The sequence below is a fragment of the Gymnoscopelus braueri genome (assembly GCF_963280865.1).
Source record: "Gymnoscopelus braueri genome assembly, chromosome: 19".
Lineage (NCBI taxonomy): Eukaryota > Metazoa > Chordata > Actinopteri > Myctophiformes > Myctophidae > Gymnoscopelus > Gymnoscopelus braueri.
The window spans coordinates 17294455-17320066 of NC_137621.1; the positions used below are offsets into that span (position 1 = coordinate 17294455).

Consider the following 25612-nt stretch of genomic DNA (forward strand, 5'->3'; position numbering starts at 1 on the left):
TTTCTTTTTTCATTGCAGTTGAAAAGGCTTTAGAAATGTGAGAGAAAAACACCTGCCATGGATCACTGGAATGGAATTTTCACTTAAAACTTTTTGTACACTTTTGAAGGACCAGGACAAAGACTTTGAATGTGGTGTAAAAGTGAATGTCATTAAACCTTTAAAATGATTGTGACACTTTATTAACTAATTTTGCGGAGGACCCCCTGGTATCCCCCCCCAAGGACCCCTGGGGGTCCCCGGACCCCACTTTGAGAACCAATGACCTACAGTATCAGTGGAAGGGCGTTGAACAGGGGCATCTACAGTACATCATCCTCTCGGTGGGGGCTCCTCACGTGACATGTGAAGCCAGTGGGGTACAACAGCGGTGTCAAGTCAACACAGAAATGTGTGGGGAGGGGTTAACTGGCATGATGCAGTGGCTCTCACAGTGGGGGATCCTTGAGGGGGCTCCAAATGGATCCTTAGAGGTTACATCGGTTCTCAAACTTTTTCATGTCAAGGACCCCCAAAATGATATGTATTTGGGGGCGGACCCCCCCATCTAAAAAAATATTTAGTGCCAGGGATTTTTCAAAAATAGCAGATTTACAAGCTCATAGCGCGGCACTCGGTGCCGCGCTATGAGCTTGTATATCTGCTATTTTTGAATAGCCAAAGTATAAAATATGGTTAAAGTGGTTAAAATGATTGTGACGCTATATTAACTAATTTGGCTGGGGACCCCCTGGTACCCCCCCCCCCCCCAAGGACCCCTGGTGGTCCGCGCACCCCACTTTGAGAACCAATGCTCTATCAGAATTCTTGAAATTAAAAAATGAAATGGGGTAAAACAAAAAATATGTGGCTACTCAAAAATAATAATAATAATTAATTAATACGTTTTTTTTCTAATTGCCAAAAAACCCTGCTCTCAGACGTACACTGTGGAGGCTGAATAGGAGAGGTAGAGGGTAACCGGAGGAGAGCCCAGCCCATAGGAAGTCCTAACGCCCTCCTTTATGCTCACAAAGTGAAACGGTGTCACGGAACGATACCTGAGGCGACAAACTATTCTGTTACAAACCCCATATGTTTCATTATTCCCTCAGGGTCGTCATACTCTGATGAAGCAATTTTTCTCCGTCACTGCTTGAGTGTGTTGACACAAAGGCATGTACGGTGTCTTTTACAGAACGTCTTACTACGTATACATTTCTTTTTATATATATATATATATGTACCCTATATAGCAGGACTGTCTTCAACTAAAGACATGTTTTTGTCAACTGATAAGGTCCTTACACACCGGGGCGAATTCTTCATGCGAATAAATATGTTTTTATTTAAAACCTTATAAAGTCAATGCAAGCGTCCACATCAGTTTCGCGAAGCGAAAAAGCGTCTTTTAATTATTCGGAACGAGTCCGAATTTTGCGTATATTCGCATATTCGCCGGTGTGTAAGGACCTATAGTCAGGAATTTGTCAACTAATTGATTGGCTGATTTAATCGACAAATCTGTAAAAATTGTTTGCTGCGTACCACTTACAATTAAAATGAACAATTTGGGCATTTAGCAGACGCTCTTAACCAGAGCGACTTATAATAAACAAGGTACATAATCACATAAATAGAATGCAGAGGGAACAGTGTAGTTCCTCAAGAAACTAGGATACCAGGTAAACAATGAATGTAGCATCTGTCTAAATACATGCTATTCAAATCACACGTTTTTGTGTGAGAAAAAAGCAGATCTAAGAAACAAAGGACATGAGAACGAGTGACCAAGATATGTCTTCATTGTAGCCATATTCAATCACTAGCATCAATCGGAAGAAAAGGTGGCAAGAAGGGGTCCTTAGTCCTTAGGGCGGACTGCGATGGGGAGTTTATCTCACAGTTTGGGAGCCAGGGTAGAGTAGAGGTCGGGTGGAGCATTGTCCAGGGTGTTTTTAAGGAAGGCGCGGACAGCATTCCTGTGTTAACTGATCTAAGTGAGTGGTGAAGTGGTGTACAAAAGTTACAACGCTGAGACGCGTCGTGAGCTTGCCGATCGGCTATTTTATTAGATTTTTTTTTTGGGGGGGCAATATAATGATACGCCTGGAATAGGGATGCCAGGTTAACCCATTGAGACCTGGAACGCATCTGTGTCACTTTAGATTTCTTTGGCTATTCAAAAATAGCAGATATACAAGCTCATAGCGCGGCACAGAGTGCCGCGCTACGAGCTTGTAGATCTGCTATTTTTGAAAAATCGAGGAAAAAAAGAATTTGTTTTTTTTTTCCAAAAAATTGTTAGGATTTAGAAGATATTTCTAGAATCTTCTCAGGTCTTAATGGGTTAAAAGTGTTTAATATGCATTCATACATTTTAATATGATGATTATCTGCATATCAATGACCTTAACGTGACCCTCCTCTCTCTCTCTCTGTCTCTCTCTCTCTCTCTCTCTATAGTGTGGCTGTCACGCGGTCCCAGGACGTGCCCTCCTTCGGCCCTCCCATCCCCAAGGGCGTGACCTTCCCCAAGTCCACCGTCTTCAGGGACTTCCTGTTGGCCAAGGTCATCAACGCCGAGAACGCCGCCCACAAGTCGGACAAGTTTGGCGCCATGGCCACGCGCACGCGGCAGGAGTACCTGCGGGACCTGGCGGAGCGCCACGTCACCACTACGCCCGTGGAGCCCACCGGCAAGTTATTAGCGTTCATCACAGGGAACCCCCTCCAGTTCAGTGGTTCTCAAACATTTTCCTGTCAAGGACCCCCAAATTAATTTGGCCGCGGACCCCCATCTGAAAATGTGTTGTGCCAGGGACCCCCAGAAGAGAAGATTTATGTAAAAAATAATTCAAAATTATTCAAAGTTTTTCAAACATTTTCGATATTTTTCAGAATTAAAAAAAAAATAGCAGATGTACGATCTCGCAGCGCGGCACGAAGTAGAACTTGTAGATCTGCTATTTTTTAATAGTAGCCAAAGTATAAATGGATTAAGTGGTTAAAATTATTGTGATGCTATGTTAACTCATTCACTGCCAGAACTTTTTTATTTTTGCGTTTGACAAACTGCCAGAGATTTTTCATAGAAAAAGAAAGTACTCAGGAGCCAAGATACAAAATGTTTAAGTTTTAAGTTAACAAGGAAGTGGATTGGAGTCTAGATCTTCAACAAATCATATCTCCTTGGTCTTTAGGTTAAAAATTAAATAAATAAATAAGAAAAAAAAAAAAAGAAAAAATCTTTTGAAAAAATTAAAAGTCGTTTTAGTCGTTCTTGGCAGTGGGGGCTTAAAGGACAAAAGTCGTTTTAGTCGTTCTAGGCAGTGAATGAGTTAACTACTTTTGCTGAGGACCCTCTGGAACCCCCCCTCCAAGGACCCCTGGGGGTCCGCGGACCCCACTTTGAAAACCACTGCCTTAGTTGATATAGCGTCAAAATCAGTTGAACCACTTTAACCCACAGATATACAAGCTCACAATGCGTCGCATTGCGACATACCCGGTAGTTTTGTTTTGAAAAAGTCTTGAGCTGGTGAACTTGTAGATTTTCCAAAACTCTTCAAAAAAAAAATTGAAAAAAAAAAAAGATTCTAAAAACGCCTTCTAAATCTTGGAAGTTTCAAATATTTCATATATTTATTCAAAAATTACAATAAATGCATGTTGCTATATACTGTACATAGCAACAACAACCCCAAAAGGGATTCCCGTCTTGAAAGGTATAGTTACAAATAGGGGTTCCCGCCCTAAATGGGTTAGCTGCACAAATCTTGTAAGCATATTAAGCATATCGTCTCTGTCGTGTGGAAACCTCATACCATACAGTATGTCCAGAACAGTCACTTTTCAGGATTCAAATTCAAAAAATGGTTAAAAGTAGCAAATCTACAAGAGCTTGCAGATCTGCTACTTTTAATACTTTTGTGTGAAGCTGTAGTGTGATCAAGTACAGTAGGGCGTTAATTTACGGAAAACACAAAAAGTTAGAATATGGAGATAAGAGGTTTCTGCCTGACGGTAACAATTTTGACTATTAATAATAATATGGTTAATTACAATGATGTTTCCCCACAGTAATTGTGACATTTTCACATGGTTCCATCCCTAGGCAAGTTTCCCTTCATATCCTTGGCGCACAAGCGGAGGGAGAGGGTGCGGCCCTACAGTGGGGCGGAGCTCCGCAGCCTGGGGGCGGTCACCTGGCAGGTCAGTGGTGGGAATTACTGTACCGTTGTGAGCTTGTAGATCTGCTATTTTCAAACATTTTAGTACTTTTACTTTTGGTACTTTAAGTACATTTTCATACCAATACTTTTGTACTTTTACTTTTACTTAAATTTTGAACACCAGGCTTTTACTTGTAACAGAGTACTTCTGCATTGCAATATTGTTACGAAACCCATTTTTAACCCATTAAGACCGGGGAATGCATCTGTCATTTTAGATCTTAACCACTTCAACCATTATTTTATACTTTGGGGCTATTCAAAAAATAGCAGATATACAAGCTCGTAGCGCGGCACCGAGTGCCGCACTACGAGCTTGTAGATCTGCTATTTTTTGAAAAATCATGAACATTTGAGCAAATCTTTGAATATATATATTTTTTTTTAATATATATTTGTAACTCAAATCTTTGCTTCTGGGGGATTCTACAAATGTCTTCTAAATCCTATTTTTTTTTTGAAAAAACGTATGTTGCTATAAAATCAGTGGTTCTCTAACTTTTTCATGTCAAGGACCCCCAAAATAATGTATTTGGTCGCGGACCCCCATCTCAAAATATATTGTTCCAGGAACCCCCCCCCCCCCAGAAGCAAAGATTTGAGTTAAAAATGTTTGCTATTTTCACAGACTTTTACTTGTAACAGAGCGTTGCTACATTGCAGTATTGACACTTTTACTTAAAGTTGTACAATGCAAAATCACAAATAACGATTTTTAGCAACCTCTGCTGGTCACTACCGTCACTGCATACAATTTCCGTAATCCTCGATTACCCAGAATTCCATTTGTTTTCACCGGAAGCCGGAAGCGTTTCAAAAAGCGATCTTTTAATTGTTTTATACTATCTACGGATCGTTTCTCTTAGCCAGTGGAGCATTAGTTACCATAAGCTGTGCTTTCTTTTTCTGTTCTTTTTCGATCTTCCAATCCTACATTCTCTTAAAATCAGCGTGAGGTTCCTTTTTGTTTTAGCGCGGTAGTTCCTGGCCAAACAGGAAACCGTTACGTTAGTTCCTGGCCAAACAGGAAACCAGTGCATTTCCGCCTCCGTTTTCCGGCCAGATGACGTCATTTCCCCGGGAAAGTCCGGGGGTGAAATTCATGGAGTGGGTGTTGTGAAACTTTTGCCACTCACAAAAGATATACAATTTAACTTTAGTTTTGTTGAAAACGTTACCTAGTATGCCTTTAAGTAAAACATTAATTTTGAGTACTTTTCCCACCACTTGAACCTGAGAGTACTTAATTGCACCACACTGTGTGGGGGGCCACCAGGTGCACGCGGAGGACCAGGTGGCCGGGGCGGAGCGCGAGTGTCTGCTGGCCGTCAGCAACGACTTCATGGTGCTGCTGGACCAGGAGGCCAAGGCCGTGGTGTTCAACACGGCCACGCGCGACGTCATCGGCTGGTCGTCGGGCAGCCCCGCCTCCATGAAGGTCTACTACGAGCGCGGCGAGAGCGTGTCGCTGCGCTCCGTCAACAACAACACCGAGGACTTCGGCGAGGTGGTCAAGAGACTGGAGGTCAGTGTGTGTGTGTGTGTGTGTGTTTGTGTGTGTTTCTGCGAAGTTTTGACGGTACGCTATGTCGCCAGTGGTGGAAAGTAACTAAGTACATTTACTCAAGTACTGTACTTAAGTACAATTTTGAGGTATTTGTAATTTACTTGAGTATTTCCAATTTCCAATACTTTTACTTGTACTCCACTACATCTCAGAGGCAAATATTGTACTTTTACTCCACTACAATTATTTGAAAACTTTAGTTACTAGTTACTTTTCAGATATAAACTATGATATAATGAAACATACATTAACCACTTTAGCCCTATTTTATACCTAGGCTATTTGAAAATAGCAGATCTACAAGCTCACAACGCGTCGCATCGCGACGCGTTGTGAGCTTGTAGATCGGCTATTTTCAAATATTTAGTACTTTTACTTTTGGTACTTTAAGTACATTTTGATGCCGATACTTTTGTACTTTTACTCAAGTACATTTTTTATTTTTGGATTTTTACTTGTAACAGAGTATTTTTATATTGCAGTATTGGTACTTTTACTTAAGTAAAGAATTTGAGTACTTTTTCCACCACTGTATGTCGCTATAAACGTTTTCGTGACAAGGACCCTCAAAATGATATATATACAGTATAGGGCCACGGACCCCCATCTGAAAAGGTTTTGTGCCAGGGACCTTCGGAAGAGAAGATTTATGTAAAAGAAATTCCAAACATTTTCGATATTAAAAAAAAAAAAAATCTAAATAGACAAGCTCACAACGCGTTGCATCGCGACGCGTTGTGAGCTTGTAGATCTGCTATTTTCAAACATTTTAGTACTTTTACTTTTGGTACTTTAAGTACATTTTCATACCAATAACTTTTGTACTTTTACTTTTACTTACATTTTTAACACCAGGCTTTTACTTGTAACAGAGTACTTCTGCATTGCAATATTGATACTTTTACTTAAGTAAAACATTTCAGTGCGTTTTAAGGACCCTCACATTGATATATATTTGGCCACGGACCCCCATCTGAAAATGTTTTGTGGCAGGGACCCTCGGAAGAGAAGTTTAATGTAAAAGAAATTCCAAACATTTTCGATATTTTTCAAATTTATTTTCTTTTAAATAGCAGATGTACAAGCTCACAGCGCATCACTTGGTGCTGCACTGTGAGCTTGTTGATCTGATACTTTTCCTATTTTTTTCAATTTGAATCCTGAAAAGCAACAGTGTTGGACATAAAGGAAGCCGATGGAGACGACATCCCAAATCCTTTAATTTGGGTGTTCAGCTACACTTTCTGGTGAAATGACTAACACAGTTAAACCACCACCACCACCTGTCTAGAAGACTGAGGCAGGAGTAAACAGCAGTTACTACTGTAGCCCTGGAATTAACCACAGTAGAGGTGTGTGTGTGTGTGTGTGGGTGTGTGTGTGGGTTTGTGTGTGTATGTATGTCGTGGGGGGAGTTTCTCCATATCGGGTGACGCATGCCTGCCCAGTGTGACCACAATAAAGCCAGGGCACACACACACTGGTACAGCACAAAAACACACAGGCAGAAACCTCTTATCTCCATATTCTAACATATTGTGTTTTTTTTCCCGTAAATTGCCACCCTTTTGAATTGGAATCCTGTAGTAACGGTAACAGTTTTTGGACATGTGAGGTTTCCACCCGACAGAGAGGATATCATGCTCACCATTTAACCCTGTTTACCGTCAACAAGATGAGGTGTTCTTCTGTCAGAGGAACGATACCTACGCTCTCCTCTGAGTAACATCACCATGACCTGCATCGCTTTGAAACCAAAGTAATGATATCATGTCACCAAATCACTATGTTCCGTGCTTAGCCGTGGCTTATAATCACACGGTTATCTCTGAAACAACCGTGGTTTCTTCCCTTTGACGGTCATAATTTGAGGCTAGTAAGGGGGCGACGCCCTTTAATGTCGCTGAGATGGTGAGATGCGGTAGCAGGACTTCACAGCGCGGGCTGTCACGTTAAGTTGACAGCGGACGCGAGACGTCTATACAAATCCGTGACGAAAGGAGCGCTGCACAGCTTAGCGGGGCAACTTTGATGATGGAGTATTTCCACAGAAAAAGTGCAAAACCATGGCACCACCTCTTTAAGGCACATACCACAAATAGGTTCTAACGCATCCTGACAGCGAGTCGCGGGTTTGATTCCCGAGCCCGACGACCTTTGCTGTGCTGTTCCTGTTTCCTGTCACTTTCAACTGTACTATCCAATAAAGGCAGAAATCTCTGCCCTCCCCCCAAAAAAGGATATATTTAAGGAATTTACCTATAGACCCCTTAGCATACGACGTCACACTGATAAGAACCAGTATGCGCGCAATGAAACCCATTCTGTCAGGTCTCGCTAGGACGCGCCTCACTAGCCAACACACAAGAGGGGGTTGGGGTGCGCTGAAACCAGCGCACCCCAAAAACAACAGGTTGGGAATTGATTGCGTAAAACAATCACCTGTGCGTCCAGTCTCAATGTTAGTAAACAAATAATTGGTCTATAGTAGGCTTCGTTGAATGCTCAATTCTGATTGGTCAGCCATGTCATTCTGTGGTCTGTTATTTCTCAATAAGTCAACGGTTCTGAAACATTTGTCAAGGACCACCAAATTAATATGTATTTGGCCACGGACCCCCATCTGAAAATGTTTTGTGCCAGGGACCCCCCATACAAGATGTGTGTTATATTAAGCATTTTGAAAAATGGAACCCCTTCAAAGACCCCTGGGGGTCCCCGGACCCCAATGTTGACAACTACTGCGATAACCGACCTCTGATTACCTTGCAGTGGAAGCTGAAGCGTGTGAGCCAGTAGAATCATTTCATGGTCAATATTTCAAGTCAAGTTATTGATTTAGCTCATGAGTAGTCATGTAATAATACATGGTATGATGTACAGAGAGGTGATCATTATAGGAAAAGATATCCCTTCAGGGTGAACAGGATGAGGCCAATTACAGTTTTATGTTCCAATCATGACCACCTCCCTGTACGGCACATCACTTAAAGCAGTGGGTCTCGAGCTTTTTCGTGCCGAGGACCCCCACATTGATATATATATATGGCTGCGGACCACCCGTCTGAAAATGTTTCGTGCCACAGGGACCCCCAGAAGAGAAGATTTGTGTTAAAAAAAAAAAAAAAATCTAAATTATTTTAACACTTTAAAGATTTGTACATCTGCTATTTTTGCATAGCCAACGCTAAAATCTTAAATGACACAGATGCTTTCCCAATAATCTAAAGGGTTACTGTAAATAAAAACATCTCACTGTAGAATGTCCCTTCTATAAACAAAACTAAATGTTTATACATTATGCTTTTCATTAAAAAAAAACAATTTCAGTGGTTCTCAGAGTGGGGTCAGGGGACCCCCAGGGGTCCTTGGCCACAATATCAACAAAATGGTATTTGGTGACAAATATAGTGATATTTGATTTTGTCCACGTGGTCGAGCATTATAATCCCTACCTAACTGACCTAATCCATTGGTTCTTAACTCTTTCACTGCCAAGAGTATTTTCATAAAGTACTCCCCCAGTGCCAGCAATTTGCGTTTTTTTTTATTTTTTAATTTTGTAATTTTTCATTCAAATAAATGATCTGATTGGGTTTTTAAACCCATAATACAGTTCTACCAGTAGAGAGCAACAAATCGACACATTGATGATCTCGCTGGCTCACTCGCCTGACCATTGCTCTGTCTCCATTTGTACCGCATGTTCAGCTGCTGACCAAAGGCAGCCAGACGACAGAGATGACGCTGCGGCGCAACGCGCTGGGCCAGCTGGGCTTCCACGTCAACTTCGAGGGCATCGTGGCGGAGGTGGAGCCCTACGGCTACGCCTGGCAGGCGGGCCTACGGCAGGGCAGCAGGCTGGTGGAGATCTGCAAGGTGCGTGGTGGATTCAAGTTTCTCAGTCGCTGCACGGTCGCACCACGCTTTCAGTCATTTGGGTTCCATAGAAGACACCGTGTCTATAAAAGTGTCACTCACCAAAAATAGGCTATCTGCACGTGTTGTTGTAAGCTTGTAGATTTTCTGTTATTTCTGTTATTACCATCTAGACCTGAGGCAGTTTCTGAAAAAGTTTTCTGAAAAACATATAATTCAAAGAATTATAATTTTTTGTATACCAACAACTACTGTACACACAGAGGTGTTCCCGGCTTGAAAGGTATAATAACTTATAGGTGTTCCAGGTCTAAATGGGTTTAAGATTATAGAGTATTTGAAGTGGTCAAACTAGCAATAGAATACATGTTCGATCATCCAGAAAGCCCTAATGATCTCGGATATTTCGTAAAAGAGAAAGGTTAAAAACCTCAATCTGCTTTTTCTTCAACTGGCTGCCTGTATGGCTACCGAAACATGATTATTTTACATATTTTGCTTGTTTATGAATCTCAGACCGTGTGTGTGTGTGTGTGTGTGTGGGGGAGGCGGGGGCGTGGGCTCCTTTCACTGCGTTTCACAAATCGCAGATTAGGACTTTGGCCTAACGAAAATGGTTCGGTCGTGAGGTTAATTTTAGCTTTAACCCATGAAGGTGTCGGTGGCCTCGCTGTCCCACGAGCAGATGATCGACCTGCTCAGGACCTCTGTCACCGTCAAGGTCGTCATCATCCCGCCACACGAGGACTCCACCCCGCGCAGGTACACTGGACATACATGTACATGTAGGAACCGAACTTTGGGGGTCCCCAAATTATTTTTTGGGGGTTCCCCAGATTGATTGCCTCGCATTGCAAGGCGTTGTGAGCTTGTAGTTCGGCTATTTTCACAATTTGTATCTGTGGAACATTAATGTGGTCAGGAAAAACAAATAACCTTTTTGTTACCGCCGTGCTCTGACTCCTCTGGTCATCAACACACTGACGAAGACACTCGACCCTTCCTTGGCCAAATGTTCAGGAAAAACAAATCGATTGTTCTTGCAACAAAGGGAAAAAAAACAAGGCACTCTTCTGGTGAATAAAGTTAAAAAGCCTTTATTGATGTGGCTAGTTCATAATAGAAGTTGTTCAAAAACTGGGATAACCCACACGTAGCGGCCAGCACGGCCTTCTTCAGGGTATTTTCCAGTGGTGTTGTAAAGTAACTAAGTTCATTTACTCAAGTACTGTACTGAAGTACAATTTTGAGGTATTTTTACTTCCTGGAGTATTTCCAATTTCCAATACTTTTACTTCTACTCCACTACATCTCAGAGGCAAATATTGTACTTTTACTCCACTACAATTCTTTGAAAACTTTAGTTACTAGTTACTTTGCAGATATAAATTATTAAAACATACATTAACCACTTTAGCCCTATTTCATACATAGGCTATTTGAAAATAGCCGATCTACAAGCTCACAACGCGTCGCATCGCGGCGCGTTGTGAGCTTGTAGATCTGCTATTTTCAAACATTGTAGTACTTTTACTTTTGGTACTTTAAGTACATTTTGATACCAATACTCTTGTACTTTTACTCAAGTACATTTTGAATTCCAGACTCGTACTTGTAAAAGAGCATTTCTACATTGCAGTATTGATACGTTTACTTAAGTAAAACATTTTGAGTACTTTTCCCCCACCATTGGTACTATTTTCAAATGTTCTTGTTGGCCTTCCCTTCCAGAGGCTGCTCAGAGATCTACCACATGCCTCTGGTGGACTACAAGAACCACAAGGAGGGCATGCCCTACGAGCTCAAGTTCCCCTTCCGCACGGCCAACAACAACAACGCCAAGTGGCCGCGGACCACCTCCAGCCCCCAGTCACGGCCCCCGGGCGGCATGGGGGGCACGCTGATCAAAGCTCCGCCCTCTGCGGACTTCAGCGGCGAGCGGGCGTCGTCCACCGCCATCATGCCCCGCAGTGTGTCCAGCGACGGACGACCCCACAACCCCAAAAGGTACCTTACTGGGAGGACCAATTCACGGGGTAAACGACTAAACCGTGCACGTCAAACCTAGCGACCTGATAACACAAGCAAGCTCCGCTTTACACTACAGTTAAAGGAGAATTTTGGACTAAAGTTTTCTTACCTTTTCTATGACGTTATGATATCTTAGGATGAATGGTACAGTAGAAAATTTTCATAACTCCACCCCTGAGCCGCCACAGCTTAAAAGGTGCGCGGATAGGCCTTAGGTTAGATCACATATTTTAATAGCTTTTTTTAATAATTTTTTTGGTGAGATCTGACGTTCATAGTGACAGAACACTATGCAACCAAAAAAAAAAAAAAAAAAAAAACAGAAGTCTCGCTAGACGAGATTGAAATCTCGAGATTTCAATCTCGTCTAGCGAGACTTCTGTTTTTTTTTTTTTTTTTTTTTTTTTTGGGACAGTGTTCTGTCACTATGAACGTCAGATCTCACCAAAAAAAAAGAAAAAAAAAGCTATTAAAATATGTGATCTAACCTAAGGCCTATCCGCGCACCTTTTAAGCTGTGGCGGCTCAGGGGTGGAGTTATGAAATTTTTCTACTGTACCATTCATCCTAAGATATCATAACGTCATAGAAAAGGTAAGAAAACTTTAGTCCAAAATTCCCCTTTAAGTTACTCACCAGGGCACTTTGCCAACCCAGCTCTACACGCCACACTCTCTCTTGTTGCGTGTAACAGGGGAACCGTGGGGAAATGTTTTCTGCCGCCGCCAGCTCTCTAGGAAGTGTTTGTTCTAGCCGCCATCCGGCTAGGCTGAAATACACGCTGATGCCGGAGCCACACCCACAATACTCGTCCGCACCCCACGCTACCCCCACCTGGCCACACTTATATATCAAAATCTCCTTTTTCACAGACTACCATTGGAAGGTATGACTGGTAGTCATGGGTGCTAGTTCCCACCTGATATCATGTGGGAGTTCCGACTGTTCCAGACCGTATTGAATAACTGCTAGCTTGCAAATCGTCTTCAGACTAGGATGTAAATCTACAATGTAAAGGTCATTGAGTGTGTCAAAATATCCAAAGAAAAAGATACAATCTCCCACCAGACAACAACACATACTACACCTGTTTGAATAGGGGCCTTTGCTTTTGGGTTCTGTCTTCTTCCAGGAGAAGGTCTCTGGATTGAATTTCCACAGTTCATTGAGGTAACCACCATCTATGTACAGCTCTCCATTGTGGGCAAAGGTGGCATGTAAAAAACATCCTTTTGGAAGAAGTTGTGCAGAAGGTATGCTCAGCCAGCAGTTGGTGTCTGTGTCAAACACACTGATGTTATTGCAATACTCATGCATGCCCCCAAATACAAAAATCTTTGTCGTGGCAGATGGTCCAAAATTATTATGTCGAGTGCCAAAGGCAGTAATTAAAGACCAGACCATGGTGGTGGTGTCCAACTTGTAAATGTCATATCCTTTTATCTTACACATGGGGGATCCTCCAAAGGTATACATGACTTTACCCAAGACACAGGCTGAGTGGAACTGAGTTTGCTCTGGAAAAGTCCCAGAAATCTCAGGCTTGGACCATCTGTGGGTGTCGACATCAAATGCAGAAAGCTCGCGGCATAAACTAAACCCTCCCCATATGTAAATGACATCCTCTATCAGCACAGCTGTGTGGCCGCTGCGCCTGAAGGGAATCTCACTGGTCACTGGAGACAACTTCTTCCAGCGTAATGGCACTGTGTTGAAAACTTGCACCTCAAACTGACCACACTCATTCTCCCCTCTAAAGCAGTACACTTTTTGCTCCACTACAACAAAGTGGCAGATACCGGGGTTGGTACAGAGGGCAGTCACTTCTTTCCAAGTTGGAGTTTAGAGCTGGTCAAAGTCTTGAAGATCGAGTCTTGCAGATGTAGTCCTGGTGGAAGCTATTGAAGTATCTGGGTATCAGCCGGGAGACAAATCTGACGTATGCGCATATATACAGTGACAAATAATGAATTAAATCGCCGTTGTATCTGGATCTAACTCTGAGATTCCCTTGCCTTTTATATCGTTGATCGGTGACATTGGTGATGTCAATACGAGTCATCATATCCATATATGGAGTCCTAATGTTCGTCATGCCCACAGATGGAGTCTATAATGTCAGACTTGGACATGCTAGTTAGCTCCGTATATGGCGTTCCAGGCATTCTGTGAAGTGGTCTAACTCATGATAGTATCCATGACGACTAGGACTAGCAAGTATGATGTGAAAAGTTTGACAAATCAACAGACTGATTGAGTTGGCCAATCAAGGAAGCCGATGACTGTTGATCTCACTAATACCCAGTCAGCTTGTGGAAATCCCTGCATGGTGCTACACACCAGTGACTTCAGCAGTGTTGACAAATAATGTTCATGAGCTGCTATGACAGATGTGTTGGTAAAATGTAATAATGTGATGTTTTTGTCAATTCATTTAAAGGACATAGTTGTAATGACGACATTGTAATGTCGTTGTGTGATTATGTCATTACATAGAAAACACAATGGCGTTACTTAAACTGATGTAAAAAGATGTCAACTGAACGTCAGCATGTTACCATAGGCTAGATGTGGAAAATCAGTCGGATCGAGAAAGGAGCGTTCGCTTTTCGTTGATGCCGCTGTGCGAAACAAACACTATTTATTTTTCTGTTTTTATCACATATCACATATATACACGTATATAAAATAAAATCAATCAAAACATGTCTTTTGTGAAGTATTTTTATTGCAAAGAAAAAACACATTGAGGTAATGACATACATATATTCATACATTAGTTAATTATGAGGCGTTTTAAACATTACACTGGTGCAGTGATGTTTGTATTTGCTTGTGAAATGTGGGTGATGCAGTCAGTACTAACACAGGGCGCTTGAAGCGAGAGAAGGATTTACTTATAATTTAGAGAATTTAACAACTGACTTCACAGAACATGTTTTCGTTCAAATTGTATTAAGATATTATGGGCCTTCGATGAAGTAAGATGGTAGCCTACACGTTGACATGATGATGATGATTATATGATCAGTAATGACAAAGCGGAGTTCAGCGGCGGACTGGCCATTTGGCGTACCGGGCAAATGCCCGGTGGGCCGCTGGGCTATATATATTTTCGCTCCCGTTTTAGGATTATTACGGTCATTTCTGGGTCGCGCGGCCCAATCTTAGTTACGTTAATGTTTGGGCTGGGATGCTTTCCAGCAGGGGCCTCAGTGCGGCTGTAGAGTTCATGTGCAGGGCTGGGCTGAAACAGTGAAACTCCCCCCCCCCCCCCCCCGTTGACAAAACGCCCCCCCCCCCCCCCCCCCCCGTTGACAAAACGGCCCGGGGGGTGGTGGGCCGGTTCGGACCAAAATGCCAGGGCTGAATTTCGGTCCCAGTCCGGCCCTGGCGGAGTTTCTTTTCAGGCAACTTTCCGCTATTTCTTTTTTTTTAGCATAACAGTGTATGTGTGTGTAAATATAATTATATATTTAAGAGTTCGTGTGACACTAGCATTCATTTGACAGGGCATTTGACAGGGCATTCATTTACAAAAAAAACAACAACATAAAAAGTTGAAAAATATTGGAGATACGAGCTTTCTGCCCCGACAGCGATGATGTAATGTTTTAAGTGGAACCCTGAAGGGAGCAGGTCAGACAGTGATTGAAGTGGGTGGGAGGGGTCTAATGATAATCTGTTCCAAAATAGATCCCGCACACCCACCCATCCATCGCCTTCACGCCTGCATGCCCCAGACACTTTAGAATGCTGAAACAAGGCTGAAATCCCCTCCACTCAACCCCTCAATCCCCTAAACACCCTGGGCCTGCAGACAGAGGAAAATACTACTGTTGTACTCTGCGCTAAGGGTTCTCAAAATGGGGTCCAGGGACCCCCAGGAGTTCCTTGTTAACATAGCATCACAATCATTTTAACCACTTCATCCATTTATGTGTTGGCTATTCAAAAATAGCAGATGTACAAGCTCACAGCGCGGCGCGAAGCGACGTGCTGTGAGCTTGTACATCTGCTATTTTTCAAGATATTTAACAAACTTCGAATATATATATCTTATTTTATTTTTATTTTTTATTTTTTCTTCTGGGGGTCCCTGGCACAAAACATTTTCAGATGGGGGTCCGTGGCCAAATACATATCAATTTGGGGCGGTCGTTGACATGAAAAAGTTGAGAAAACCCCCTGCTTTAAGACGACCTTTTAATACCACCCTCCATTATGTTAACCATCTTCCATTATGTTAACCTCCCCCCAGGTATTCCCCTGGGAATGAGAACTATGCCCTGTCCTGCTCCATCGTGATGGGCCGCTCTCCACTCAACGCCAACTCCTCTCCCGGTCTGTCCTACACGGACACGCCTACCGTGGCCTCCTCCAACCAGTGGAGGCAGAAATCTATGCCTGATGGGTGAGTTCAGCTCTGTACCACTGCAAAGGTCCGTCTTAAAGGGATAGTTCACCCCCAAAACGATTTCTATTGATTAGTCACCCCATGGTGACATTTTTGTTTTTGTCGCATTCCTAAGCCAATAATTAATGGCCGGCAGCGGTTCCGGAAGGAGATACAAAGGAGACTCTTTGTGTCTCCTACCGGAACCACTGCCGGTCATCAAATTACCCCAGTGTAGGGGATGCAACATTTAATCAACCTAATCGATTTCATTGATTATAAACAATAATCGATTTTTGAAATGTCCTTTGGTAAGACTTCATATTAACTCATTCACTGCCAGAACTTTATTTTTTTGCGTTTGCCCACTGCCAGAGATTTTTAATTAAAAAAAAAAAGTACTCAGGAGCCGAGATACAAAATGTTTAAGTTTTAAGTTAACAAGGAAGTGGATGGGAGTCTAGATCTTCAACAAATCATATCTCCTTGGTCTTTGGGTTAAAAAATAAATAAATAAATAAGAAAAAAAAAAAAAATTAAGTTTTTAAAAAATTAAAAGTCGTTTTAGTCGTTCTTGGCAGAGGGGGCTTAAAGGACAAAAGTCGTTTTAGTCGTTCTAGGCAGGGAATGAGTTAAGGTTGGGTCTGTAATGAGTTATAACGACATTTATAATGCACTTCTAACTAAGGCATTATAACACTTGCATAATAACTTATAACAAGGTTTATGAAGTAGTATAACTTATAATTATAACATTTTTAATGTTCCAGCTTATAATGCATTTTGACCGGCACCTATAATACGTTATAAACGTTGTTTGTCCACTTTGTGCCCACGTTGGGCATGCTGCGTTCCTCTGCAGCGAGGTCACTCTCGGTGGCATTTCAACTTGTGCTGATTGATCATCAGTCACAGTTATCAGCCCTCTAGCTGATATGGCTTATCACGCTCTCTGTATTTTTATCACCTTCAGCCAGGGAAAATAAAGCCTGGATGTGATATATATACACACACACACACACACACACACACACACACAGGATTCAAATTTAAAAACTCTCAAAAGTAGCAGATCTACAAGCTCAGAACGCGCTGCTTCGCGCCGCTTTTCGAGCTTTTGATGCTTTTGTGTGACGCTGTAGCAGTGGTGTAAAGTGACTAAGTACATTTACTCAAGCACTGTACTTAACTCATTTACTGCCAATAACGCATATATGCGTTCTATTGAATCCATCACTTGCCTGCCAATAACGCATAAATGCGTTCTATTGAAAAAATTTTTTTTTGTATTTTTTGGGTATTTTTACTTTACCGGAGTATTTCCGATTTTCAATACTTTTACTTTCTACTCCACTTCATCTCGGAGGCAAATGTTGTACTTTTACTCCACTACAGTTATTTGAAAACTTTAGTTACTCGTTACTTTGCAGATATAAATTATTAAAAATAAAACATACATTAACCACTTTCGCCCCATTTTATACCTAGGCTATTTGAAAATAGCCAATCTACAAGCTCACGATGCGAGGCGTTGTGAGCTTGTAGATCTGCTATTTTCAAACATTTTAGTACTTTTACTTTTGGTACCAATACTTTTGTTCTTTTACTAAAGTAAAAGTTTTTTTTTTACTTGTAACACTTCTACATGTACTTCTACATTGCAGTATTGATACTTTTACTTAAGTAAAAAATTTGAGTACTTTTTCCACTGTAGTATGATCAACTAGGGCGATAATTGACGAAAAAACACAACAAGTTAAAATATGGAGATAAGAGGTTTCTGCCCGACGACAACAACGATATACACAACCACGCCCCCTTTTTTCCTGAGTGCAGTATACTTGGCAGTACAAGCACACTAATGGCCTCTTCCGTCTTTCCCCTAACCCCTAACAGGTTCAATAACAACAACCGGCAGTCCCCGGTGTCGTCTGAGCGGCTGGCTCTCAGCGAGGCTCTCATCAACGGCACCAAGTCCATGGCCGGAGGAGGAGGGGCCGCCGTGGCCTGGAACACCAGACCTGGGGACGGGGGGGAGGCGGGGAGCCGGTCGGCCGATCGAACGAATCCAGGTACTGAGAACAGTGTTGCCAGATTCTGTGAGAGAAGCAAGCAACCAGGTCTAGGAAAACCAGCCCAAAAGAAGCGACTATGGGCCAAATGAGCACTTTAACATGTACATCAGCTATTTGAAAATAGCAGATCTACAAGCTCACAACGCGTCTACAAGCTTGTAGATGGGCTATTTTCAAATAAAATCTTGCGGGGAAATTATAATAAGCAGATCTGGCTTTAAAAAAAATATTAATAGTGGAAGTAGCCGATCTAATAATTGTGATAAGCCGATTATGTAATAATTGTGACAGGCCCAGATACTGTATGTCTTGAGTTTTTCTCTCAGCGGCCTGTAATTCATACACAGACCCCCCTTAATTGAACTAATCAATTTAATCCATTATAAAACATAATCGATAGTCTGTAATCCAATGAAAAAAAGTCCCTACCACACAAAGATTTGTGTTTGTTTTGAAAAGAAAAAATCTACAGAATAATCGCTAGGAAAATAATGGATAGGTTTTTATTATTATTATTTTTAATTGGACGCAATTGTGAACAATAGCCAAGTCAGATGACGTTTCCATTGGCCAATCGTACGATTTACTGCAGCTCAACAGGGCAAGCCCCCAGAGCCATGGTAGAACAGTGAAGCGGCCGTCGCCTGGTGGTCAAATCTGGGAATGCAATACTTCCGCATTTAAAACGCCACTGCGCATGCTTCTACAGTTTGAAACCCTAGTGCGCCTGCTCGGTGCCCATGACTTTGGGCGCCCAAATTTGGTGCCCAAATGCGGAAGTAAGAAATGAATAGCTGGGGGGGGCGGGGCAGTCCGCCCTCTATATATATTATAACTCTATAGTGAGGGGTGGTCAGGAGAGGTCTATGAACTCTGCGTTTAAAGGCTTGAAGACCATTGTCTGCGATGGAATCAACTACACATGCTCTGGTTAGGCTGTTCCACACCCAGCTGCAGCTATCTGACTTCCTGTGTGTGTGTGTGTGTGTGTGTGTGTGTGTGCGTGTGTGTGTGTGTGTGTGTGTGTGTGTGTGTGTGCGCGCACGCAGACTGTGCGGCGCTGTCCAAGGCGGCGATACCTCGCCTCCAGCAGCAGGAGCAGAGTGGCCACCTGTCTCCTAACAAGAACACCAAGGTGAGCCAGGAATACAAAGCACCGACCAGCCCTAACCTCTGGTGTACTGCATGGCTGACAGCTGACAGCTTGATTAACCCACTCCATCCGGGAACCCTTCTCCGTCATTTCTAGGTTTTCTTTTGGCTATTCTAAAATATCAGATGTACAAGCTCATAGCGCGGCACCGAGTGCCGCGCTATGAGCTTGTAGATCTGCTATTTTTTGGAAAATCTTGGAAAATGTTTGCAAATCTTTGAATATATATATTTTTAAAGCGAACATTTGTAAAATATTTTGTTCCAGGAAGCAAAGATTTGAGTTACAAACGTTCGCTTTAAAAAATATATATTCAAAGATTTGCACACATTTTACACAATCTTTCCAAAAGTTGCAGATCTACAAGCTCATATATCTTGTATATCTGCTATTTTTTAATAGCCAAAATGAAAATGACGGATTCCCGGATTGAAAGGGTTAACGTGGGCCCTTAGTTGTCTCAAGGGTCGGCCGCTGTGATCCCCATGCAGTCACAACCCTGCTGCTCACTGATGTGTGAGTGCTTTTCCATCAGAGCATTCTTATCCCCCCCACATACAGTAACATATCGTCGGGCAAAAAAAACTTGTATCGCCAACTTTTTATGTTTTTATGTAATTAACACATTGAATGCCAAAAACGGTCCGGACCGTTTTTGAGGGTCCAAACGAGAAGTGCCGAAAACGGTCCGGACCGTTTTTGACCCAATTCTATTTTTATACATGTGGGCCACGTGGGGCGCTAAAACGAAACTTTGACATCACCCAAGCATTTTCTGAGAAGAAGAGGCTGGATCTGGCTCCATGTCAAAAATCCTTCCGGTCGGCGTTTTCAATGTTATCTCCTTGATTAAAAGCTTAATATCTCCATTTCTTTTTAATGTGGTGGAAACGAGACGTTTTCGATCGGCGATCACGCTGCAATGGAGGGTCGCGTTGGAAATATTATTGTTCCAGGCGTTAGTCGGGACCCTCCGCCGTCTCGCACGCACGCTTTGTTTACATGCATTTCCGCGTCGGGGCTTCTCACAGCACGAATCGTATAACGCAAGTGGATGGAAGAAATGCTGGCACTCAACGTATACTATTTTAATAAACCTCTGGCACCCAATGTGTTAAAGGGATAGTTCACCAACAAACAAAAAAATGAATTCATGGATATCTTTTTGTTTTTGTCACATTTCTAAGCCAATCATTTGTTTCCTACCGGAACCGCTGCCGGTCATCAAATTATTGGCTTAGGTATATGACAAAAACTTTCCATGAATTCAAGTCTCCATGGGGTGATAGAAAAAAGGTAATTTTGGGGTGAACTATCCCTTTAATGCCCTACTTCGTCATGCGATGGTGTTGCGCAAAAGTAGCAAGAATAGCAGATCTGCAAGCTCACACGCAATGTGTTGTGAGCTTGTAGATTGGGCTGAGTGTCTGTAGGTTTTCTAAATATTTAGCAAATGAAAAGTAATGACAAGATCTCGAGACTTTATGCATTCATTTCATATTTACATGTCAATTTAAGCTCTGGTGTATGTCAGACATACAGTACTCTAGTTATGTGACGAGTCTTGCTGCGCTATTAACCCCTTTTCGGACAGAAATAGATTTTCGTGACTTTTTCTTGCTTTAGTGAACAATGGCACCTGGAGAGATGACTCGACCCCCGTCCAAAAAAAAACCGTATAAATTCAAGGTTTCCACCCGACAGCGAGGCTACTGTACCGTACTGAGCCATGACAAGGACAGGTTTTTCCTAACATCAGCTAAAATTCACGGAATAAAAAACCCGCCCCGGAAAAACAAGGAATTGCTTGCTATGTGTACTATCGCTGTGCCCTTGAAATATTAAAGAGGACACGGGCTGTAAAAGGCCTTTTAGGGTTGCCCAAAATACAAGTAAATAATACAGTACAGGATTTAACCACTTAAACCCCAGCGTCGGTATTGTGGGGAAAGCTTTCGCTGAAAATAGCAGATCGACGCGATCGGCTATCTTTACCGATAACACTGTAGCTGAGCTTGTAGATCTGCTATTTTCGCTGAATTTTGGTCCGAGAATTAGTGATGTTAGGGTTCATGTGGTTAAAAGTAGTGGTTCCCAACCCGGAGGGTCAAGAGTGGGTCACGACGACGAGCCCAATCTGAGTGGGCCGTGGATGTGTTCACAGAATTTCCAACGCTGCGCTTTTATTTTTGAGACATTCAACGCAGGCTGTTTGGCTGTCAGCTTGTTTTTCATGACAGACTGGTGACACCAATCACAGAGTTGTACAAATCGAATCAACACATTTAGCCCATTCAATCCGGGAACGCTATCTGTGTCACTTAAGATTTCTTTGGCTATTCAAAAATAGCAGATATAAAAGCTCATAGCTGCTGTTTAAAAAAAAGATGGGAAGAGGGGGGTCCGTGGACAAATACTTATCGTTTTGGGTGGTCCTTGACATGAAAAAGGTTTGAGAACCACTGATATTATAGCAACATATGTAAAAAAAAAAAAAAAAAACGATTTAGAAGATATTTGTAGAATCCCCAGAAGCAAAGATTTGAGTTAAAAATGTTAGCTTTAAAAAACATATATATTCTAAGATTTGCAACACATTTTTGTATGTCTATTTTTGAATAGCCCAAAGTATAAAATAATGGTTATAGCTATAATCTATATAGCTATAAATCTAAAATGATACATTATGCTTTCCCCAGATGGAATGGGTTAATGTCATCACAGCGCGCTAACGTCTCATTCAAGCATCATGGCCTCAAAACATGACACTGATTTTGATTCATTAAATATGGTTGTTACACTGAAGACAGAAGAGAGCGACATAGCCTTCAGTGTGCAGCAAAGTTAAATACAGCTTCTCCCACTTCTTCTTTGGATTATTACAATGTTTTATTCCAAGGTTACTATGACGGCGCCAAAACAACGTTTCAAAGTTATGGAGCCTGTATTTCAAGATGGGCTTATAATCTACCATATTATTGCTTTTTGTAGCACTCTTAAACCATTAAGACCTGTGTCACTTTAGATTTCTTTGGCTATTCAAAAATAGCAGATCTACAAGCTCATAGCTATGAGCTTGTATATCTAATATTTTTGAAAAATCTTGGGGGGAATTTTATTTTTTTCAAAAAACTGTTAGGATTTAGAAAACATTTTAAAGAATCGCCTCAGGTCGCCTTTTTTACAAAAAAAAATGTGTATATGTTTAGTAGGCTGTAACGTTTTCTCTCGTGAAAGAGATCTTGTATCTCAATGGGATTTCACACACTGACAACAAATGTTGCTTAGATTAGATTTTTTTTTGAAGCCCAGGAAGCAATAACTTTTTATGTCATAGTGTTTTTTTTTGCACTTTTATTTGTTTCATCATCATCATCTGTTTAAAGTCCGCTTTCCAGGCACCACTGGGTTGGACTGCATCCTCGCTATGTCTTGTTTTGTGTTTTCAATGTACTGTATGAATGAAGGCATTGTAGATTATTACATTCACTTTATGAAATAAAAACCTTAATAACCACAAATATAACAACAGCAAATGCTGCTCCTGAGGCTGAACCAGTTTTTTAACCAGTGGTTTGACCCATTAAAACCGGGTACGCAATCTGTGTAACCACTTAAACCATTATTTTATACTTTGGCTATTCAAAAATAGCAGATATACAAGCTTGTAGATAAAATTAAAAAAAAACATGAATATATGTGCAAATCATTGAATAGTTTTTAACTCAAATCTTTGCTTCTGTGAATTCTACAAATGTCTTCTAAATCCTAACAGTTTTTGGGGTAAAAACTTATGTTGCTATATATCAGTGGTTCTCAAACTTGACCAAACCAAAATGTAATGTATTTGTACGCGGACCCCCACATCTCAAAACATTTTGTGCCAGGGACCCCCAGAAGCAAAGATTTTAGTTAAAAATGTATATATATATATATATATAAGATTTTCACACATTTTCACTGTTTTTTTTTCCTTCAAAAATAGCAGATCTACAAGCTCAAAGCGCGGCACCGCACTTTGAGCTTGTATATCTGCTATTTTTGAATAGCCAAATACATCTAAAATGACACAGATGCGTTCGGGTTAAAAGCGTCATTGTTCATAAAGTAACAGTTAATCTCTTGCGATAGGTGGACGCGCCTTATTCGTCCAGCCAATCGAGCAGCAACACTCTGTCCAGCAACGCCTCTAGCTCCACCCACAGCGATGACAAGTGGTACGAGGTGGGCTCGCGGTCCCGGGTGCGACTGGACTCTGAGCTCAATGGATATTTGCAGGTAGGGCTAACTATCTTTCATCTTCTTAACCCATTAAGGCCTGATATGAGGTCGATTCTAAAAATGTTTTCTAAAAATCCTTGACAGTTTTCGGAAAAACATTATGTTGGTCGTCAAAACTTTTTCATGTCAAGGACCCCCAATATTTGATATATTTGGCCACGGACCCCCATCTCAAAATATGTTGTTCCAGGGACCCCCAGGAGCAAAGATTTTAGTTAAAACTGTTATGAATATATATATATCAAAGATTTGCAAAGAATGTCATGATTAAAAAAAAAAAGCAGATATACAAGCTATGAGCTTGTATATCTGCTATTTCTGAAGAGCCAAAGTTAAAGTGCTTAAAATCTAAAATGACACAGATGCTTAACCGGTTTTAATGGGTTAACAGCGATTATTCTATCGACTACTTTTTCGACTAATAGAATATTCAAGAAGCACTTTTTTTTTTGAGTGGAGGGAGGCAGGGGGGGGGGCAGTGGCTCAGGAGGTTGAGTGTCTGCTTGTGAATCGGAAGGTTATAATATAATAATAATAAACTTTATTTATATAGCACTTTTCAAAAACAGGTTTACAAAGTGCTTAACAATACAAATACAATACATACACAGGAAATATAAACTCAATTCAATGATGGAACATTTAAAAACAAAGGAACCCTACAAAAATAATAAGACCAAAAAAAATAAGAGTGAAAGCAGAAAACTAGCTGACTGTTCCTTCTAGCTAAAGGCCATTCCATAGCAAATGAGTTTTTAAAAGATTTTTAAAAGTCCTTGAGCAAGACACTGAACTGCTCCCGATGAGCAGGTCGGTGCCTTGCATGGTGTCCTCTGCCGTTGGTGTGTGAATGTGTGTTCACTATTATCACCAAATCAATTAACCATTGAATCATTTTTTTTTTACACTTCCTGCGACACGTTGTGAGCCTGTTGATTGTCTATCTTCGCTATTTTTTTTAAATTCCTTTTTCCTTTTTTGAACCTTTTTGCCTATAATGACAGGGACTCAAATAGGGATCAATTATGGAATTGATTATTTTATTAAGTTATGTTTTGACGAAATCAACAATAAAAGATCCAAACGTTGCTCCTATATTAAACACCTTCTCTTGAACGTGCGTGTGCGGCAGCAGTGTGCGGGTGTATCTTTTATTGCTGATTTCGTCTACTGTTTGTGTCGCCCTCGCGCGGTCGCACCTGCTTTTAAACATATCTGGGTGTGCGGAAGTTATTTTTCATGAAATTATCAGTTAAATCAGTGGTTCTCAACCAGTGGTCCTTGGGGGGGGGGGGGGGTACCAGGGGGTACCAGGGGGTCCCCAGCAAAATGAGTTAACATAGCGTCACAATCATTTTTAACCACTTAGATATGACCGCGCTATGAGCTTGTAGATCTGCTATTTTTGAGAAAATCTTGAAAATGTGTGCATATCTTTGACTAAGCATTCTTTTTTTTTTTTACATTTTTAACTAAAATCTTTGCTTCTGGGGGGTCCTTGGCATGAAAAAAAAACCCCACTGAGTTACATCTACACGCTCCATGTTAACTGTCGCACCCCCTATGCCCACCTTGCAGGGCACGTCGGCCGACAGCGGCATCGATGCCAGCTCCTTCACGGCCACCCAGAGCAGCACGGCCTCCTCCACCGGCGCGTTCAGCCGGGCCAAAGACGACAAGACCCCGTCGTCCTGGCAGGACGACGACCCGGCAGGGGCGGGGGGGGACCACCACCACCACCACCACCACCACCACAGGTCCTCCTCGGACGCCTCCCCCCCCCCCTCCGCCGCCGCCGCCGCCGCCGCCAGACTCCCTGGTCCTCCCTCTGGGAGGCGGCGAGGGCCTGGCCAAGAGCCCCTCCTCCTCCTCCTCCGCCTTCCCCCCCCTGGCCGCCGACAGCGGCTCCTACACCCTCAGCGACGCCGCCTCCCACTCCAGGTTAGGCCTGTCTCAGTTATTACCAGTGCTGGAAAAAAAAGTACTCAAATGTTTTACTTAAGTAAAAAAATACTG

General features: G+C 41.9%; 1 protein-coding gene across 1 annotated transcript in view; it reads left to right on the plus strand.

Annotated features, from left to right (window-relative positions):
* The window catches only part of LOC308074511 (signal-induced proliferation-associated 1-like protein 1), a 143289-nt gene that overhangs the window by 99582 nt on the left and 18095 nt on the right, over positions 1–25612 (plus strand). Inside the window, 12 exon segments of the mRNA XM_080413975.1 lie at positions 2446–2678; positions 4097–4194; positions 5491–5739; positions 9493–9660; positions 10316–10422; positions 11392–11667; positions 15953–16105; positions 17984–18159; positions 19212–19297; positions 23447–23593; positions 25175–25369; positions 25371–25537. Coding sequence (XP_080270101.1) covers positions 2446–2678; positions 4097–4194; positions 5491–5739; positions 9493–9660; positions 10316–10422; positions 11392–11667; positions 15953–16105; positions 17984–18159; positions 19212–19297; positions 23447–23593; positions 25175–25369; positions 25371–25537 — 2055 coding nt within the window.